Below are 21,867 nucleotides of genomic sequence, written 5' to 3' on the forward strand. Positions count from 1 at the left end.
CATACTGGATCTCCATGCAGCACTAAAGAATAATGTCTGCAAAACACCGCATAATATGGATGACCCTGGAAGACATTATGCTGAGTGACTTATATCAGTCACAGAAGGACAAATATAGTATTAGTTCGTTGTTGTGGAGGGTCAAGGAAAAGTTTATATATGGAGGGAAACCTTTGTTGGTTGCCAGGGGTGGGAGGGGAGGGGAGGGAACACTGCAAAAAAAAAAAAATGCATTGACCCATGTCACTTTAATTTTGTGTATTTCACTGTGCATAAATTATATTTCAATAAAATGCATTTAAAAAAAAGAAAAAGAAACACAGAGACAGAAAAAGACAGAGGCAGAGAGACACTGAAAGGGAGAGACACACAGAGAGAGAGACAAGAACAGGGAGACAAGAGGAGGCTGGGGTGGGGTGGATGGGTGTCAAGGTCCCTCCCTCCTTCTTTAAATAAAAGAGCAAATTGTGGCCCAGAGTGATGAGGTCACCCCAAAACTGATGTTTCCTTTCACTGAGAGACACCTCCCCACCCACCCCCAGACCCATTTCACAGGTGGGAAAACCAAGGAGCAGTGGAGTGAAGCCCCCTGCCCAGGGTCAACACAGGAGCAGGGAAGTGGCTGAGCTGGGTCTCGAGTCCACCTGGACCAATGCCCCAGCTCCCTACTTCCCCCTTCGTAGGCTTTCATACTTCACTGAGCCTTCGGGCCAGGCCAGCCCAGAGAGCGGCTCCATCTTCCAGATGAGGAAACTAAGGCTCAGAAAGGAGCGCACTGGTTGACCAAGAGTGACTCAGTCAAGGGCCACTCCAGTGCCATCAGCATGACTGCTGACCTCAGACCCAACGACAGGCTTCTGCCACCCTTCCCACTGCACGGAAGGCCAGCACCAGAGTGCAGAGTAAGGCAGCTACAGGGCCAACACAGCTACCACTCTTACGGGACACGCCCGCTGCACCTGACACTGTGGTGAACATCTTCAGTAGCTTCCCTCCTCTCCACCACATGACAACGTCAGGAAGGAGGCACTGGCTGGCTCTGTTTTACAGATAAGGAACTTGCGGCCCAGGGTGCCAGGGTGCCAGGGACCTTGACACCCATCCACCCCCACCCCAGCCTCCTCTCGTCTCCTCCCTGCTCTCGTCTCTCTCTCTCTGTGTCTCTCCCTTTCAGTGTCTCTCTGCCTCTGTCTTTTTCTGTCTCTGTGTTTCTTTTTCTTTTTTTTTAAATGCATTTTATTGAAATATAATTTAAGCACAATGAAATACACAAAACTAAAGTGACATGGGTCAATGCATTTTTTTTTTTTTTTGCAGTGTTCCCTCCCCTCCCCTCCCATCCCTGGCAACCAACAAAGAAAGTTTCCCTCCATATATAAACTTTTCCTTGACCCTCCACAACGATGAACTAATACTATAGCTCTGAGGCCTCAGAGCTAGTAAGCAGCTGGCTTTTGAATCCACAAAGTCTGGTGCCAGCTCCCAAGCTCTAACCCCTAGGCGGTATAGCCTCTTAGGAGAAAATTTCCTTGGCATTTATCTCATCTTACAATCACTAGCTTAAGGCATCAGTGAATTAATAAGAATAACAATAGTATAATCATTATTATTATGGGGTTGGCAAAGAATATTGAATGCACCATGGACTGCCAGAAGAACGAACAAATCTGTCTGAGAAGAGGTGCTGCTGGAATGCTCCTTAGAAGCAAGAATGGCCAGATTTCGCCTCTTGTACTTTGGTCATGTGGTCAGAAGGGACCAGTCCTGGAGAAGGATATCATACTTGGTAAAGGGGAGGACCAGCGAAAAAGGGGAAGGCCCTCAACAAGATGGACTGACACAGTGGCTATGACCACGGGCTCAAGCATGACAATGATTGTGAGGATGGCACAGGACCATGCAGTGTTTCATTCTGTTGCACACAGGGTCGCTGTGAGTCAAAACTGACTTGAAGACACATAATAATGACAATCACTATTATAGTGGTGTTGGGAGTGGTCCAAAAAACCAAACGAAACCCATTGCATCCAGTCAATTCTGACTCATGGTGACCATACAGGACCAAGCAGAAATGCTCCATAGGGTTTCCAAGGTTGTGATCTTTATGGGAGCAAACTACTACATCTTCTCCCTGGGGAGCAGCTGGTAGGTTTGAACTACTGACCTTACAGTTAGCAGCCGGGCATTTCACCACCACTCTACCAGGGCTCCTTATAACCAGGGAGTGGTAGCTCTTACTTATTCATCATCTACTACTCTTTCCCTCCCCTGCTCTCTTCTGGCCTCACTGGCCTCTCTGCTGTTCCGAGACCTTCACTGGGCATGCTCCCACCTCAGGGCCTTTGCACTGGCTGCTGCCTCCCACTGGGACCTCTTCCTGAGCAGATCTGCCCAACTTCCTTATTCCTCATAGCTGCATTCAGCCTCAGCTCAGATGCCACCTACTCGGAAGAGCCCTTCCCACCACCCAGCGGTGCAGGCCTCACTCACACCCCTTTGTACCCTCCTCTGCCCACTTGGTTTTTCTCCATTTGACTTATTGCTGGCTGATGCCCATCCATCAGAGGACACGGCTGGTCCCCACACCACCGTCAGGGCCAGAGGCAGGGACTTTGCTTTGTTCCCAGCTCCTGGACCACTGCTGGGCACACAGTGGGTCCTGAGTAAATCATTGTTAAAGGGAGCTCTGGTGGTGCAGTGCCTAAGGCATTTGCCTGCTAACCAGAAGGTTGGCGGTTCAAACCCACCAGTCACTCCACAGAAGGAAGATTGGGCAATCTACTTCTATAAAGATTTACCGCCTCACTGGTCCAATAGAGCCTGGTGGAACCACTGAGACTGTGACCCCTAGCTACCCTTCAGCTCTAGAATTGAACCCATGCCTGTGGCTTCCAGCCAACGATAGACAGGCATATGAGTTGAACATGTACTTGAGGTAGATACACTCCTTGGAGAGATCAATCATGGGAGAAAAATGGGCTGCTTATGCACCCGGAGACAGCTCAGGGGGCAGGAGTGCATGGAGGGATGGACACAGAGAAGAGGTAACTATTGGGAGAAAGTGGGAGGGGAGCTGTTGCATTGTGGGAAATTGTAGTCAATGTTGTGAGACAACGTGTGTGTGTGTGTGTGTGTGTGTGTGTGTGTGAGAGCGAGAGAGCTGCTGTATGGAAAGTGAATTTGCTCTGTAAACTTTCACCCAAATCACAATAAAAATAATAATAATAATAAAAAAATTAAAAAAAAAGATTTACCGCCTCAGGAACCCGAAGGGGGTCACTGTGAGTCAGAATCCACTTGACCACAGTCATTTGTGGGGAGGAGGGCTGGAGACTGGTTCACCATCTCACCACTCTTAAATTGACCTGTTGGGTCTGAAACATCCCAAGACATGGAGACAATAATCTTTTACTTTACTTTTTTTAACTTTTTACGAATATTGTCCAAAACACACGAGGAGAGAGATCAGCCTAACGAGCCTCCATATGCTGCTTTCTTGATACAATTGATATCAATGTTCCCATTTGCCTTTATTTTTCTTCCGCAGGATTTTTAAGTAAATGTACGCACCAATTCATTCTCACAGAGACCCAAATGTTCAGAGGAAAACTGCCCCACAGGGAGTTTCCCAGGCTGTAAATCTTTATGGAAGCCGATGACCACATCTTTCTCCCATGTATCTCATACCACTTCCTTCTCTGCACTGGTGGGTTCGAACTGCCCATCAGTTAGCAGCCACTGAGGCCTTTAATGATTGTACCACCAGGGCTCTGGGAGTGGGAATTCAATCCAATGCAATGAGTTTGGTTCTTGTTTGTTGTTGTTTTATTTTATTTTTGTATACCATCAATTACATTTGCCCCTAAATACTTCAGTGGGCAGCTATTAAAAAGAACATTTTCACATGTAGTCATAAACCATTTTCCCAACAGCAACCCCTCTCTTTCTTTCTTTCGTGCTCTCTCTCTCTCTCTCTCTCTCTCTCTCTCTCTCTCTCTCTCGCTGGCTCGCGCTATTTTTTTTCCTGAAGTATTTTAAGGTAAATTATAGACATTGTGTTATTTCATTTCCCAATACTTCAGCTTGTTATGTGTCGCCAAGTCGGCCCGACTCATAGCGTCCCCTCCTTGGGTTGCCGAGGCAGTATCACTATGGAAGTAGATTGCCCCATCTTCCTTCTGAGGAGTGGCTGGGGGGTTTGAACCGCCAGCCTTCTGGTTACCAGTCAAGTGCCTTACACACTAGGTAGCGTACTTCTCTAAATAAGAACACTCTCCCACAATATGATGATCCCTCTTAACAAAAATCTTTAACAGTCTGCATTCAGATTTCCGGCTGGGAGAAATGTCTGTCCTCATTCCCTGGCACGAGGTCCCACAGCAGGAAGAGACAGAGCTGGGATTTGCTTCCAGGCAATCTGGGGTGGACTGTGACCACCGGCCACATGAGTCAGGGTAGAGCCAGCCCCTCTGCTGGCCGCACCCCGGGGAGGGAAGTTTGGCAGGGGGGGCGGGGGACTCTGGGGGTGGAGGGGGCGGTGCCTACACTTGTGGCGCTGACTCGCCAACTTCTGGGAGGAGCGCCCGAGGCCACAAAACTGTCGCCTTCCTGGGGGCCAGACAGAAAGGAGTGATGCTGGGCGGCCGCATACAGGAGCCGCCTGCCAGCTATGGGCCGTCCGCTGCTGCCGCCGCTGTTACTGCTTTACATCAGCATCCCAGGTAGGACTGGGCGCCCGGACGCCTGCGCTGGGAACCGGGTCTGATTGGGGCGGAGGGGGTCTCCGGATACGACTCACAGCTGCATCCCAGGTAGAACTGGGCGTCTGGACTCCTGTGCCGCGAACCGGGTCTGAAGGACTGGGGAGAGGGACTAAGTCCCCAGCCCCCCACCCAGATTATAATAATTATCATGCTCTCTGCTGCCCCACACGCCACAGTGCCTGGCAACAGTAGCTGCTCAGGAAAGAGCTGGATGCGCGAAGGCATTTAACAACAGCCACCGTTTAGCGAGAGCTCTCTTTTTTTATGCCAGTCTCCTTGCACTTTCAAATTGAGCGGGAGGGACTAAGATGAACTCCGTTTCCTAGAGGAGGAACTGCGGTACAGAGAGGTTAAGGAACTGGCCCGAGGTCACACAGCCAGTCCTTGAATAAGTGGGATTCTGATCCCTCAGCGGAGCCCCAGCGCTCTCATCTCTGCCGGGCCACCCCCAAGAGAGACCGAGGATCGCACCTCAATTTACAGAAAATCCGGAGAGAGGCAGGACCCAGGCCTTGACCCTCAAGGACCTTTCACCACCCTTTGCCAAAGTGACCTTCTCACCTGCTTCCCCCGGAAAATGTGGGGGACCCGATTGAGAAACGAAAGGAAATGGAGAAGGAACTGAGTCAGGGTGGGGCAGGCCGGCCTGGGGGGGGAGCGGTAGGAGATGATTAACCGGGAAAGCTCTCCTGGCCGCGGGAGGCCGGGAATGCGTAACCGGTGAGGGCGCGCAGCTCGCTGCTGGGAGGAGACGCCCGCTGAGGTCCCGCGGTCCAGGCGGGAGTTGAGGCGGGGCTCCCGCTGCAAAGACCAGTTGGGAGAAGGTAGTGGGTGGGGTTAGAACGTGGGGCGGGGCTGGGGGCGGGGCTAGGACTTGGAGGACCGATGGAAGGGGAGATCGCCTAGGGGCGGGGCTTGACCCTGGCTCTGGCGTTTGCTGCTAACCGAAAAGTTGGCAGTTCCAACCCCCATAAAAATGACAGCCTACAAAACTTTATGGGACACGTCTCCTCTGTCCGCTATGAGTCTGAATCGACTCACTTAAAACGGAAGTAGATTGCCTAATCTTCCTTCCCAGGAGTGGCTGGTGGGTTCGAACCGACAGCCTGTTGGTTAAGCAGTCAAATGCCTTAGGCACTGCGCCACCAGAGCTCCTAGAGGGGACCTAATAATGAAGACAGCAGAACCAGGGCTGTAGTGGGTGGGGATAATTATGTTAGAATTGGGGGGAGCCGGGGTAGAACGTGAAGATGAGGTGGGGTGAGCCTAGAACGCCCGTAGGAGAGCTGGCGGGGTGTGGAAGCCGACCCACAGACAGGGCGGGGCTCGGATTCAGGCCAGACCCCGACTGGACAAAATTAGGGAAAAACCAAGCGCGGGCAGGACTTCAGGCGCGCACTGGTGGGCGGAGATAGAACGTTGGCCTAGAGATGGAACTGCAGCCGGGAGTTGGAGCGCAGAATGCGAAGCGCGAACCTGCGCGGACTAGCCCGGGAGACCGGGTCCTGGCATCTGGGCGTGGGGGCAAGACGGGGATCCCTGTACGGAATTTGTAACAGCCTCGTCTCCTTCTTCTTCCTCCGCCCCCTGCAGTCTGCTGGGGCCTGCAGTGCATGGTGTGTAAGACCAGCGGGCTTTGCCAAGTGGGCGAGTGCGCCCTCGGCCAGGACCTCTGCAGAACCACGGTGATGAACATTTGGGAAGGTGAGCGTCCCCGCTACAGCGCGAGCCCGGGTTGGCGAGGATGCTGAGCGCAGGCCCGACTGGTAGGGGGGTGATGGATCCACAGCTCAGAGCATATTGACAATATCCAGATGAAGACTGGCATACCCAACAGCCAGCTCCTGTTGTTATGTTGTTATGTGCCATCAAGTCAGACCTGACTCATAGCGACCCCTCCTTGGGTTTCCGAGGCAGTATCACTACGGAAGTAGATTGCCCAACCTTCCTTCCGAGGAGTGGCTGGTAGGTTTGAACCGCCAGACTTCTGGTTAGCAGTCAGGTGCCTTAGGCACTATGCTACCAGAGCTCCTAGTTCAGCTCCTAGGAATAGAGAAACTGCAAAGAACCTTACCCACGTGTGCGCAGGGACGCCTGTATGGGAATGTTCTTAGCAAGATTCTTGGGAATGTTGGGAAACTTGGATACACACTCTAGAAAGTCCATCAGCAGCAGAAGAGAAATACTGTGGCATTATCGTGTAATAGAAAACTATCCAGTATTTTAAGGTCCCTGGGTGGTTCAAACCGTGCTTGACGACTAACCAAAAGGTTGGAGGTTCAAACCTCCCCAGCGGCACAGTGGAAGAAAGGTCTGGCAACCTGCCTCCATAAGATTACAGCCAAGAAAACCCTTTGGAGCAGTTCTACTCTGTAACACATGGGTCGCCATTGGAATTCCCTCAATGGCAATGAGTTTGGTTTTCTGGTTTATGCAGTAATTTATTTATTTTTTAATTTAAAAAATTCCCATGGTTGATTGTTCTAAGGAGTGCATCTCCCTGGTGTAGGTGTTCAGCTCATAGGCCTGTCTATTGTTAGGCTGAGAGTTAAGCCACGGGAGTGAGTTCAATTCCAGGCCAGAAGGGTGACTTGGGGCCATAGTCTCAGGGGTTTCACCATTCTCTAACAGACCAGTAAGTGTGGTCTTTTTTATGATTTTGAGTTGTGTTCCACATTTTTTTCCCACTCTATCCAGGATCTATCTCCAATTTTGTTTCTGTGTGTGTGTGTGTGTGTGTGTGATCTGGGTGAAAGTTTACAGAGCAAACTCATTACAGCATTTCATACACATTTTGTTTTGTGACATTGATTGCAACTCCCCATAACGTAACAGCTCTCTTCCTACTTCCTTCCTGTAGTTACCTCTTCCCTGTGTCCTTTTCTATACATTCCTGCCCCCTGAGCTCTTTTTGTGCAAACACTGCCCTTCTGTTCTCCCATGATTGATCAATTTTGATCCTTTTCAAAATCGGAGTAATTGGCATTGGTAGCTGGGTACCATCTAGTTCTTTTGCTCTCAGGGTCATATAGGCTCAGGTTCTCATGGTCCGTTAGTCCTTTGGACTAACTACCTCTATAGGTCTTTGATTTTCTTCACTCTTCCTTATGCAGTAATTTCTAAAAGAAGGAGCGAGAGCCCTGCATGTGCCAGCGTGGATACATTTCAGGAATACAGTTGAGAGGAAATATATGTATATATGATACCTTTTTCCATAAAGTTGGAAACATGTACAACCATAGCATATGTTGTTCTGCATAGTAGAGTAAGACTCACCCGATGGTTGCCTCTGAACAGGATTTGGGAGGAATAAATAGTTTTAACTGTCACTATGTCTTTTTTTAAAATATCTGAAATATCATAATGCTAATATGTTACGAAGTTAGGTGATGAATACGTAAGAATTTATTATATCTTTGCCTTATGCTTTTTGGTACATTTGAAGTACCAAAAACCAAACAAAACTCACTGCCGTAGAGTTGATTTGACTTATAGCAACCCCTCCTTGGGTTTCTGAGGCAGTATCTCTACGAAAGTAGGTTGCCCAATCTTCCTTCCGAGGAGTGGCTCTTCTGGTTAGCAGTCAAACGCCTTAGGCACTATGCCACCAGAGCTCCCATTTGAAGTTTGAAGTATTTCCCTTTAACAATTCCTATTGGAAACATATCCCTGCTGAGCTCGGGAAACTAGGGGAGTACATGGATCCAGAAGGTCCCAGTGACACTGTTGTCCCTGACGGGGCGTAGGTCCCCATGCATGGGGGTCGGGGGGGTGGGTAACTCTGCAAAAGACAGAATTGTCCCGGCTACCACTGTCAACCACTCAGAAGGGGATCAGTGCAGGGTGGATAGAGTGGGAAAACAGTGTGGAACAAAATTCAAAATCATTAAAAAGACCACACTTACTGGTCTGGTAGAGACTGGTAAGACCCCTGAGACTATGGCCTCTAGTTACCCTTCAGGTCTGGAACTGAACTCACTCCTGTGGCTGCCAGCCAAACAATAAACAAGCATATGGGGTGAACATTTAAACCAGGTAGGTATGCTCCTTGGAGCGATCAATCATGGAGAATAGAAGGGCAGTGTTTGCATAGAGAGATTGCTCAGGGGGCAGTAAGGCTTAGGAAACTACACAGGGAAGAGGTAACCACAGGGCGGATGTGGGAAGAGAGCTATTGGGATTGGAGTCAATGTTAGGAAACAAAATGTGTATGAACTGCTGTATAGAAAATGAATTTGCTCTGTAAACTATCATCCAAATCACAATAATTTTTTTTTATAAAAAGAGACAGGATTGTACCCAAACAAGAGGAGAGGCCTAACAGAGATTAGCCTGCGGATTGTCAGGGGCTCGTTGGGCCCAGGGGAGGCTCTGGGGTGACAAGGATATATTCCTCACAGATGGTGAAGAGCTGGAGGTGGTGGAGAAAGGATGTGCCCACCCAGAGAAGACCACCAGAACCATGAGCTACCGAACAGGGTCACAGATCATCACCCTCACAGAGACCGTGTGTGATTCAGACTTGTGCAACCAGCCCAATGCTCGTGAGTAGGGCAACCCTCACCATCCCTCACCCCAACCCTCCCCAACCCCAACTCAACTGCTCTGTCATCTCAATCCTGTCCCGATTCCACCCCACTCCCTGCCTTACTGCAGTGCCAACCCCGATTCAAACCTATTCTTGCCCCATACATATGCCCAAACCCACCTCTAGCTCAGTCCTCTCCCCATCTCATTCCCAACCCTGTCCTCATCCCCAACCTCAGCTCAGTCTCATCTCCAACTCATTCTCAAACCTACCTCCATCTCTTTTCCTTTCCCCAACCCAGTCTTGCCTCTAACTCATTCTTGACTCTATCCCCAACCTTATCTCCATCCCCAACCCAGTCTCACCTCCACCTTCATTTTGCCCGAGCGTGGTCTCCTATTCAAACCCATCCTATTCCAAACACACCCCTAATCCCATCCACTAATCAACCTATACTCATCTCAAACTGCCCTAAGCCCACCTCTAACTACATACTCTTCCCCAGCCTTACCCATCCCTAACCCTATCCCCATCCTGCATGTGTCTGTATTTATTGTGGTTGTATATAAGACAAAGGAGCTCTGGTGGCATAGCGGTTAAGCAATTGGCTGCTAAGTACAAGGTCAGTGGTTCGAACCCACCAGTTGTTCCTTGGGGGAATGTTTTGGCAATTTGCTTTCTATAGGTTTACAGCTTTGGAAATGTTCTGGGGCAGTTCTACTTCTATCCTCTAGGGGCGCTGTGAGTTGCAATCGATTCCATGGCACTGGGTTTGGTTTGAGCTTTCCTTCCGTAAAGATTTACAGCCTTGGAAACCCAATGGGATAGTTCTACTCTGCCCCATAGGGTCACTAGGAATAGGATTCAACTGGGCAGCAATGGGTTTGGCTTTGGGATTCATATATAAAATGCACCAGCTGCCATTAGACACTCACACATATGCACACACCTGCTCACTAGGTCGATGAGATGTCTCACTGACGTTTTGCTATCTGACTTTTCCATGGGGATAGGAGATGGTCCAAGCAGTAGATACTGAGAAACCAAGATAAAAGCAGAGACTCACAGTTCTTAATGTCAGTTAAAAGAGGAGGGGATCGGATGGGTTGAGGTGGGCTGAGAAAGCTGCTGGTCCTTGGTTTGGACAGTGAGAAGAGATGTGAACACAAAAGGACAAATACTATATGGTCTCATTTATGTGAGATGGGCAAATATACAGAAACCATCGCTTATGAATGAATGGGTCCTGAGGTGGGAGAAGGAGGAAAGCAGGACTTAGTGCTCGGGGAGCACTGGGTTTACTTTAATGGTGGAGGATAAGTTGGCAGAGGGTAGAGATGATGTGGTGGATGTCATCAATGTCACTAAATTAAACATGTCAAAAAATGGTCGACTTGTCAAATTCAAATGTTTTATGTATATTTTTACCACAACTTACAAAAAATGTGAAGAAACATCTAGATGTCATGGCTTTAGGCTGGAGACAGCTTAAGAAAAAGACTTTTCTTGTTGTGTCAGTTGTTGTTGTTAGTTACCATCTAGTTGATTTTGACTCATGGCGACCTGTGTGTTGGATGCAGATCACCAGGCCTGTCTGCTGAGGCATCTCTGGGTGGGTTCAAACCTCCAACCTTTTGGCTAGTAGTCAAATGCTTAACTAGTTGTGCTACCCAGGGATGCTAGAGAAGACTTAGAGAGGGTCAGAGCCCCCGGATTCCCACCAAAGAGGAAGGGTGGGCCCACGTTGAACAGCCAAGAAGCTATTTCTCCTTCTGGCTCTGGTGAGGAAGGAAATCAGATGAGGCTGGTCTGGCCGTAGTGACGTCAGTGAACAAGGAAGGCACTAGTGTTTGTGCTGGTGGTTTCTTGCTTCTCCCTCATCCTGTTTCTGTCTGATTTCATCCATCCTGACCACAAACTTTAATCTGCTGATAGAGACTGGATCAGATGTTTAGTGTCCAGGAAGTGACAAGAGAGAGGATGCTGGCTTCTTCCTCTCTTAGTTCAAGGAGCTTAGTAATTCTTCCAGTCAAAGATGACATTCAAAATATTGAACAACATTTACCAGTGCCTCCTGACCAATGGGCCACTGACCAATCAGGAAGGACTCCTGGAGACCCCCTGCTGGGCCTGGTGTTAACCCTTTAGCTGATAGATCTTGGACACTTGAGGGTTGTAGGGGAGAGTTGCAAATGGTTAGCTTCCACCAGGGAGCTCAGAGCAGTGACTGTCAATTAGTAGTTTAATAACTGATAAGCCTGATAACTGGTGAAGGGGATATTGAACAAGGGGATCCTGTTGTTGTTGCTGTTGTTGTTAGGTGCCATCGCGTATGCTCTGACTCATAGCTACCCTGTGTACCACAAAAGGAAACGCTGCCTGGTCCTGTGACAGCCTCACAATCCTTGCTATACCTGAGCCCATCATTGCAGCCACTGTATCAATCCATCTCATAGAGGGACTTCCCCTTTCTCACTGACCCTTCACAAGGGGATACCACATGTTTAAAATCAGAAAAGGTGTATGTTAGGGCTGCATCCTTTCACCATGCTTATTCTATCTGTATGCTGAGCAAATGATCCAAGAAGCTAGACTATATAAAGAAGAACATGGCATCAGGATTGGGGGAAGACTCATTAACAACCTGTGATGTGCAGATGACACAACCTTGGTTGCTTAAACTGAAGACCTGAAGCACTTACTGATGGAGATCAAAGACTACAGCCTTTAGTATGGGTCATACCTCAGTATAAAGAAAACAAAAACCTAACTGGACCAATAAGCCACATCATGATAAACAGAGAAAAGATGAAGTTGTCAAGGATTTCATTTCACTTGGATCCACAATCAACACCCATAGAAGCAGCAGTCAAGAAATCAAATGATATACTGCATTAGGCAAATCTGCTGCAAAAGACCTCTTTACAGTGTTAAAAAGTAAAGGTGTCACTTTAAAGACTAAGGTGTGCCTGATATTTTCAGTAGCCTCATATGCATGTGAAAGCTGGAAAAAGAGTAAGGAAGACCACAAAATTGATGCATCTGAACTGTGGTGTTAGCAAAGAATATTGAATATACCGTGGACTGCCAGAAAAACAAACAAATCTGTCCTGGAAGAAGTACAACAGGAATACTCCTTAGAAATGAGAATGGCCAGACTTCAGCTCTCATACTTTGGTCATGTTGTCAGAAGGGACCAGTCCCTGGAGAAGGATATCATGCTTGGAAAAGGGGAGAGTCAGCAAAAAAGGCAAAACCTTCAGTGAGGTGGATTGACACAGTGGCAGTGACAAGGAGCTCAAGCATGGCTTGATTAGGAGCTCTGGTGGTGTAGTGCCTAAGGCACTCGACTGCTAACCAGAAGGCTGGTGGTTCAAACCCACCAGCCACTCCTCGGAAGGAAGGTTGGTCTCGGCATAGAGATACTGCCTGGGAAGGCCAGGGAGGGGTCACTATGAGTTGGGTCCAACTCGACGGCACATAACAAAACACAACAATAATGGCTATGATTGTGAAGATGGCGCACGACCAGGCAGTATTTCATTCTGTTGTTCATAGGGTCCCTATGAGTCAGAACGAACTCAACGGCACCTAACAACAAAAAGGCCTTGTTGTGTCCCATCAAATCAATTTCAACTCATCGTGACCCCATGAGATAGAGAACTGCCCCATATGGTTTTGTTTTAGGTTGCAATATTCACAGGAGCAGATCCCCCATTCTTTTTCCCACAGAGCCAGTGGGTGGGTTCAAACCACCAACCTTTCACTTGCTAGCCCAGTGCTTAACCGTTGCACCACCAGGGCTCCTTAAAAAGCCAATAGCCAACCCTTGACAGTAAGAAAACCTAACTCTCTTTGGAGAAGACAACATCATTTAAAGCCTTTAAAATTTTCATCTATAATGTTTGGCATCTAATCAAAATTTACAAGGTATGCTGAAGAAAAACAGGAAGGACCAGTTGACTGGAAACCAAGAAATAAACCAAATAATAGAAAGCGACTTGTAATAATTCAGATATTGAAGTCATCAAACAGGAAACTGGCTATGATTAATGTGTTCAGGCAAGTAGAGGAAAGGGTAAATTATAGCACAGATCTGGAGCCCAGTTTTTAAAAGAGTCCAACAGAAAATATAGAACAATGGCTGAAATGAAGAACTCAACAGGCATACTTAATACCATATTAGAAACAGCAGAACCAAAGGATTTAAAGAAGTAGAAGACAGGTCAGTAAATGTGGCCAGATTGATGCATAGATGTGGAGGACTGCCTAGCTTCTGCCCTGAGGGACTAGATAGGCCCACCTGAGAGATGGCGAACTCAGAAGAAAGAGCAGGTCTGAGGAGAAGGTGGAGATTTTTGTTTGGGGAATGTCGATATTCGGATGTTTGAGAGACAGTCAAGGGACATCCAGGAGGTGGTTGGGTGTACAGGTCTGAAGCTCAGAGAGAGCTGGGACTGCAGAGAGATTTGTGACTGACCAGCATTTGGTGGAAATGAAGCCACATCAAAGGATAACACCCTCAAGGGAGAGAATATATACTATGAGAAATAAAAAGAGGCCAAGGCAGGACCTTAATGATCACTGGCATTTATCAGGACAACAAGAGAAGAACTCACAAAGGAGACCCATAGGTCATGTGAGTTTGCTATTTTGGTAGCGTTGGCAAGTCATGTTTTCATTTTCAAGGAAGTTCACAGGAGAAGACAAGGGTATTGGCCTTGTAGTTTTCTTTGAAGGGAGAATTAAGCTTTGGATGGAAAAGAGTGACCTGATTATGGCTCCTGGCATGCCAGTTGAGAACTTTGGCTGAGGCAGGCCTTCCCACTTCCCTAAGACCTGGCCCAAACTCAAATTGGACATCTGGAGTCAGGAAGGGGAGGACATGCCAGACGTGCAAAATGATGTGAGCAAAGGCGTGAGCAGAGGAAAGGTGTTTACAGGGAAGAATAACTGATCCAGTGAGAGACAAAGTTGTCAAGGATCGACAAAGTGACGCCTTGATCCCTGAGACAATTAAGTAGTGTGTTAGTTATTGATTGCTGCATTACAGATTGTCCCAAAACTTCAAATAAAAATAAGCATTTATTATTTCACAGCATTTCTAAAGGTCAAGAATCCGGGAGAGGCTTCCTTAGCTAGGTGGTTTTGGCTAGGTGGATCTTTCCTGAGGTTGTAGTCAGGATGTCAGCCAGGGCTGCACTCAACGGAAGACGCCCAAGGTACCTCCACTCACATGGCTGATTCACTCCCATGCCTTGAGCAAAGGCATCGGTTCCTCACCATATAGACCTTGCCATAGAGCTGCTTGAGTACTCTTACAACATGGCACCTGGCTTCCCCCAAACTAAGCAATCCACAAGAGAGCCAGGTAGAAGTTACAATGCCTTTACAATCCAGCTACAGCAGTCACACATGGTCATTTCTGCCATGCCCTATTGGTTACACAGGCCAGCCCTATTCTTTGTGGGAAGAAACTACACAAGGGCTGAATACCAGAAGGTAGGGATCATTGGAGGCCATCTTAGAGTCTGGCTACCACAGGAGCATTAAAAGGGTTTTAAACACTTGTCCACTCATTCATTCAACAAATGCCTATTGTATATCTTCTCTTGGCTTGAGCCTATGCTGTGTGGTGTTGAGGCAGCCCTAGTCCTGCCCTCCCAGGGCTCACAGTCCAATGGTGGAAACAGATCTGTCACCCAGTGAAGACCCAGAGTGGGCAGAGCTGCGATGGGGGAGTCCAAGGGGTTGTGGGAGCCCAGAGGAGATACCCAACCTAGCCTGGGAGGTTAAGGAAGACTTGGTGGAGGAGGTAAAATTGGAGATGACACCTTAAAGAATGAGTAGAAGTTAGGGAAAGATGTTCTAAGCAAAGACAACAACATACACAAAGATCTGGATACAAATCAGCATGTGTGTTCTGGGACAGCGGGAAGTCAAGGGTTCCAGGGAGGCACAAAGTTGGTGCCGAACTATTAACCTAAAGGTTGTTGGTTTGACCCCACCCAATGGTACCATGGAACAAAGCCTGGCAATCTGCTCCTGTAGATTACAGCCAAGAAAACCCTAAGGAGAATTCCTAGTCTGTAACATATGGAACCACCATGAGTTAGAACCAACTCAGTGGCAATGGGTTTGGTTTCTTGGTGGGAAGTCAATGTGGAATGGAGAGTCTGAAGGAACAGTGGTGAGAGGTGAGAATAGGTGGCCCAGACTCAGTCTCTGATAGGCCTTGAATACCACACTGAGTTTGGATTTTATTCTAAGAGCAACAGGGAGCCATAAACGGATTTTGAGTAGAGGAAAGAAAGGGTCAGATCTGGGTGTTAGACGCATTCTTCAGGGCCATGTGGGGATGCACTGGGGGCAGGGGCAAAAGTGGAAACCGAGAGGAGGTCTGGGTTGGATGTGGCCATGGGGCTAGAAAGGAGGGGATGGATTCCAGGCAAATGTGAGAGGCAGAATGGGCAAGGGTTGATGATTGGCTGAAGGTGAGATAAGGAGGAAGTGATGCTGAGAAGAGTCTTTGGGGGACTCAAAGGATCTCCAGGACTCTCCATATGGAATCTCACCTTCCTGCTTATCTCCAACCAGGACGGGCTCCCAGCTCCCCCCGAAGACGTTATCTCGAATGTGCTTCCTGTGCGTCATCAGACATGAGCTGTGAGAGGGGCCGGGACAAGAGCCTGCAATGCCGCAGCCCTGAAGAACAGTGCCTGGAGGTGGTAACCCACCAGAGCCTGGAAGGTGAGCCCTAACCCAGCAGCTCCTCTCTCCTACTTAGCTCCTTCCTAAGGCTGCATTTAGCAACCTTCCACATAACAGCAATCTAAACAAGGTAGAAGCTTAGTGCTCTCATATACAAAAAAGTCCACAGATAAGAAGTCCAGAGCTGTTAGAATAGTTCCACACTCACCAGGAACCCAAATGTCTTCCATTCTTAAAATTGCCTCCTGTTCCAATACGGCTGCTGGAGCTCCAGGCCTAATGTCTGAGTTCCAGGAAGAAGGAAAGGGAGAAGAAGGGGCCAAAAGGATACAGCTTTTTAATAAAAGGTCTCCTTTCTGGAAATCCCATAAAGCACTAATACTTACAGAAGTAAGTTGGGCAGAACTTAATCATAAGACCTACCTAGCTGCAAAGGAGTCTGGGAAATGTAGTCATTGGCTAGATGTGTGGCTTCCCCAAAGCAGAGAATGAATGATTGACTACTGGGATGGCCAAACCCAACCTTAGATCCTCCCTGACCAATCTGTCTGCCCTCTATAGGCAGTCTAGAGGATGAACGCCACACCCGCGGCTGCGGCTACCTCCCTGGCTGCCCAGGCCCCACTGGTTTCCACAACAACCATACCTTCCACTTTCTGCAGTGCTGTAACACCACCAAATGCAATGGAGGCCCAGGTAAGGAGCAGGGGACCTGACGTGAGGCCTGGGATGGGAACGGGGAGACCACTGCACAATCCCTCAGGCAAATCACCTCTCTTCTCTGGGAATCCTACCTCCTCTGAAAAATGGGCATACCAAGACCTTCCTCTAAGAAGGATTCTGTAGGAACTCAAAGATACTCCATCCTTTGGAGTCCCTGAGTGGCTCAAACAGTTAAGCACTCAGCTGCTAACTGAAAGGTTGGCAGTTTGAGTCCACGCAGAGGCAACCTGGAAGAAAGGCCTGGTGACCTGCTCCCAAAAAATCAGCCATTGAAACCCCTAGGGAACTCAGTTCTGCTCTGACGCACGTGGGGTGGCCACGCATAGGAACCGACTCGACGGCTACTGGTTTTTTGGTTTATCAACCCTTTGCTAAGACCTGTGCTTTCTGCCTGCTCCAGCTGTCACCAGTCCTCCCACTCTGCCCCACTCCACAGCCACCACACTGGTGCAAGCCACCATCAGCTCTCCCATAGAGTGTTGCAGCAGCACCCGTCGGTTACTCTGCTTACCCGCCTGCTGTTCAAGAACTGCTGCTCAAACAGCACCCACAGGGATTTTTCAAAAACCAGATCAATCAGATCATGTGACTTTCAGATCAGCACTTCAGTGACGTCCCCCTTGCTCTGAGAATAACATCCAAAAGTCTTCCTATGGGCTATGTGATGGCATCTGTCTGACTCATGATCTTCATTTCGTTTCTACAACCGTCAAACACCATCCTCCCTCATGGCCCTTGCACATGCAGTAGTCTCCACCTGGAACACCTCTCCCCCGAGTTCAGCTGGCTAGCCGCTTCTCATCCATTAGGTCTCAGCTTTACTGTATTGAACTTCTCTGTCCCTCCCCTCCAATAGACTCTAGCTCTCTCATGCTCTTCTGTCTAAACCAACACTGCAATAGAACTTTCTGCAGTGATACAGAGGTTCCGTATCTGCGCTGTCCAGTGTGGTAGCTACTAGTCACACGTGGTCACTGAGCACTTGAAATGTGAACTGAATTTTAAATTTTATTGAACACTAATTGGTTTAAATGTCTACCACTCATCTCTGTTCGTTTGTCAGACTATGGTAGCCTGTCTTGCTGGGATGCTGGAAGCTATCTCAAATAACAGTGAGGTCACCCCCCATGGTAGACAGGTTTCAGGGGAGCTTGATAGATTAAGGCAAGGAAGAAAGGCCTGGCTATCTAGTTCTAAAATTTAGCCAATAAAAACGCTATGGATCACAACAGAACATTGTCCTATATGGTTCTGGAAAATGAATCTCCTAGGTTAGAAGGAGGAGCTCTGGTGGCGTAGTGCCTAAGGCACTTAACTGCTAACCAGAAGGCTGGTGGTTCAAACCCACCAGCCACTCCTCAGAAGGAAGGTTGGGCAATCTACTTCCATAGTGATACTGCCTCAGAAACCCAAGGAGGGGTCGCTATGAGTTGGGTCCGACTCAACGGCACATAACAACAACAACAACACACAATGGCTACAACAGTGAACTCAAACATACGACAGTCATGAAGACTTGAAGGAAGTGGGAGTCCTGGGCAGTGTTTTGCTCTGTTGCACACGAGGTCACCATAAGTTGTAGTCCACTCGACAACAACTAACAAGAAGTTTAAATTTCAGCTTAAACAGTTGGGCTACTGGCTGACGTATTTGACCGTGTAGCGCCAAACTGCAAGCAAAGGCAGGGACTGTTTCCTCTGACATGGCTGAATACTCAGTGGCTGGCATTTGATCGGGTCGGATTGGACATCAGATGGAGTGGAGAGATGTTGGGGGTCCTCTCACAAGTCCTAGAAAACCAAACCAAACCTGTTGCTGTCAAGTAGACTCTGAGTCAAAGCGACCCTAAAGGAGAGTTGAATTGCCCCATAGGGTCTTCTAGGCTGTAATCTCTACAGAAGCAGACTGCCATGCGGATGGTGGGTTCGAACTGCCGACATCGCCATTAACAGCCTAGAGCTTTGATCCCTGCAACATCGGGCCTCCTCATTAAGTCTTAACTCTCCAAAAGAAATTGCCATTCCAATGCCTGACCACAAGGTGGCCCCATGACAGCTCAGGCTTGAAGGAAGTGGGGAGTCCTGAGCAATGCTTAAGGAACTCTGATGATGTGGTTAAGGCGTTTGGCTGCTAACCAAAAGGTTGGTGGTTTGAACACACCAGGTGCTCCACAGGAGAGAGATGAGGTGGTCTGCTTCCATAAAGATTTACAGTCATGGGAACCCAGTGAGTTTCACTATGAGTCAGAATTGACTCAGTGGCAATGAGTTGGTTTTGTTTTGTTTTTGGGCAATACTTAAGCAGCTCTGGTGCCTAGGCTAAGGCCTTTGGCTGCTAACCAAAAGGTCAGTGGTTCAAACACCCCAGCTGCTCCACTGGAGAAAGATGAGGCAGTCTGCTTCTGTAAAGATTTACAGCCATCAATTTGAGATTATCAGCTCGGTGGCAGTGGGTTAGTTTTGGCGTAAGTAGTACTTGGCATTACCTGGAAGTTACTAACAAAAAGGAGGGAGTCTGCCTTAAGCGCTTCATGCTAATTTCACTGTCTCTGTGTCTCTTGCCTTCTCCAAAGTCATAGAGCTTGAAAACTTGCCACCCAATGGCGTCCAGTGTTACAGCTGCGAGGGGAACAGCACCCACGGATGTTCCTCAGACGAGACTTCCCTCATCACCTGCCGAGGACCCATGACTCAATGTCTGGAAGCCACAGGCTCTAACGGTAATGCCATCTGGAGGCTGGGAGAGGGTACTTATTGGAAGTGGGGGTGGTTCTGCAAAGGGTTGATTTCCAATTAAACTGGGCTTCGTGGAGGTGGATCTTCCTGTGGAAAAGGTAGGACTTCCCTCAGGAGAGTGGAAATTGTAAGGGGTTACGGCTTGTCTACTAGGAAATGGGCATTCTGCCATAGTCATGTGGGCTTCTCGGGAGGTGAGCGTTCCTGTAGGTGGGTGGGACTTCCTGTGGACCTCACGTTCTATGACGTCCTAGGATAGTTCTCTGCTCCAGGGGTTCCCAAACTTTTTGGTGTGGAGACTCCTTTACACTCTTGAAAACCATTGTTTATGTGGGTTGTATCTAATCTAACTGTTGTTGTTGTTGTTACATGCCCTCAAGTCAGACCCGACTCATAGCGACCCCTCCTTGGGTTTCAGAGGCCCTATCACTACGGAAGTAGATTGCCCCATCTTCCTTCCAAGGAGTGGCTGGTGGGTTTGAACTGCCAGCCTTCTGGTTAGCAGTCAAGTGCTTAGGCACTACACTACCAAAGCTCCCTCTATCTAACTAGATATATATATTTCAAATAACAATATTTTCTGAAATAAAAAAATGTAATGAGAAGTGTGGCATTGTTTTACTGTTCCACAAATCTCGAACATCTTGCTTAAGAAGACCTCTGGCTCCTCCCATCTACTTCTGCATTCAATCTCTTTTACGTCCTATAGTTTCTAGAAGGAGCTCTGGTGGTGCAGTGGTCAAAGCATTGGACTGCTAACGGAAAGGTTGGCAGTTCCAACCCACAGTCGCTCCACGGGAGAAAAATGAAGCAGTCGTCTTCTATAAAGAGTTGCAGCCTTGGAAACCCTGTGGGGCAGTTCCACTCTGTCCTCTAGGGGCGCTGTGAGTCAGAATCGACTCCACAGCAGTGGGTGTGGTTTGGGCTTTGCTTCTGTAAAGATTGACAGCCTTGGAAGCCTTCTGGAGCAGTTCCACTCTGTCCTCTAGGGGCGCTGTGAGTCAGAATCCACTCCCCGGCACTGGATTTCGTTTGGTTTGGTAGCTTCTGGAAAACTCCACTTGTGAGAGAATGAGAGTGTACAAGGCACCTTGTCTTAGCGTTGTTATGGGCTGCACTTTCTGCGGGAGTAGTGAGAAGGCACCCACCCACAAGGTGCTGTGTCACCCAGTGAGCATTCCAGGCCAGGCTCAGGACCTGGGAGTTTCTGGGAGATTCCAGAGACTCCCTGAGGGGCGTGGAAAGGCTGAGTCTCTCACACAGTTCTCTCTTTCCTCAGGGCTGGGGGCCCCAAGCTACACAGTGCGGGGCTGCGCTGCCCCCTCCTGGTGCCAAGAACTCCCAGTGGCCGAAGCCTTCAGGCTGACCCATCTCAACGTCTCGTGCTGTTCTGGAAGTGGCTGTAACGACCCAGCCACAGACCGCCAGCCCCGCAGAGGGGGAGCCCCTCAGCCCGGCCCCACCCACCTCAGCCTCACCTTCACCCTGCTTATGACAGCAAGACTGTGGGGAGACACTCTCCTCTGGACCTGAACCCCAAAGCGCACCTGCCCTGGCTGGATCCAGTGGTCCCCCCTTTCCTTAGTGCCTGGAGACTCGCTGTAGGACCTCAGGGCCCAGCTGTCTGAACGCCTACCTCACAGGTCATGAGAACCAGAGGATCAAAGCTGGGCCTGCGGGAGAATCTTGTTACTGTTCATATTGTGACCGCTGTTGTTATTACCCCGATTGTCATTATTATTAATATTTTTATTATTAAATATTTTATATTTAATAAATAAAGATTTTTGTACCAATGACTATGACCAGTTCTGGCCTTTTCCATGGCATCCATCTCTGGGAACATGAGGCGGGGAGGGGCCCCTTTCCACAGGCTCCTGAAATTGGAGGTCATGTTGTAGGACCCAGGGCACCCTGGGTGGCACAAACAGGTAAGTGCTCATTTACTAACCAAAAGGTTGGTGGCTCAGGTCTACCCAGAAGGACCCAGAACAACACTCTACTTCTGAAGAATCAGCCATTGAAAACCCTCTGAAGCACAGTTCTATTCTGACACACATAAGGTCACCGTGAGTTGGGGTCAACTTGACGGGAACTGGTTTTACTGGGTGGTTGTTATTTTAGGACCCAGACATTCGAGGCCCTCAGAAGCTGTTCCATCAGGGTTTCTACCCTAAGTCACCTCCACATCTATTTCTGGGCCCCAAATGCAACCCTCCAACTCACCCACCCAAGCACTAACCTTCCAGTCTCTTCTTTCGAGCTGCAAAGGTCAAGCCTACTGTGCTGTTATAAGGAAGCATGTCTGCAGTTCCCATGGGGCCTTGGGACAGAACGTGGGAACAGAACTACAGGAGATAAGCTGATGGCCAGAACCTCCTTGATGCACTACAGTGGGGAATAAGGA

At 48.6% G+C, this 21,867-nt stretch overlaps 1 protein-coding gene across 1 annotated transcript; it reads left to right on the forward strand.

Annotated features, from left to right (window-relative positions):
* The first annotated feature begins 4,669 nt into the window (after positions 1-4,669).
* PLAUR (plasminogen activator, urokinase receptor) lies at positions 4,670-20,993 on the forward strand. Its single transcript, XM_042781265.1, has 7 exons — positions 4,670-4,721; positions 6,357-6,467; positions 9,164-9,307; positions 15,889-16,041; positions 16,564-16,698; positions 19,298-19,444; positions 20,740-20,993. Exons 1-7 carry the CDS (start codon positions 4,670-4,672, stop codon positions 20,991-20,993), a joined length of 996 nt encoding a protein of 331 aa, XP_042637199.1.
* The last annotated feature ends 874 nt before the right edge of the window (positions 20,994-21,867 follow it).

The sequence above is a fragment of the Orycteropus afer genome, unplaced genomic scaffold (genome assembly GCF_000298275.1).
Source record: "Orycteropus afer afer isolate SDZICR_OR568_19922 unplaced genomic scaffold, OryAfe1.0 scaffold00099, whole genome shotgun sequence".
In the NCBI taxonomy this organism is placed as follows: domain Eukaryota; kingdom Metazoa; phylum Chordata; class Mammalia; order Tubulidentata; family Orycteropodidae; genus Orycteropus; species Orycteropus afer.

Coding starts and splice junctions, on each gene's coding strand:
- PLAUR (XM_042781265.1), top strand. CDS start 4,670: ATGGGCCGTCCGCTGCTGCCGCCGCTGTTACTGCTTTACATCAGCATC. Junction 6,468..9,163: donor GGTGATGAACATTTGGGAAG/GTGAGCGTCCCC, acceptor TATTCCTCACAG/ATGGTGAAGAGCTGGAGGTG. Junction 19,445..20,739: donor GGAAGCCACAGGCTCTAACG/GTAATGCCATCT, acceptor CTCTTTCCTCAG/GGCTGGGGGCCCCAAGCTAC.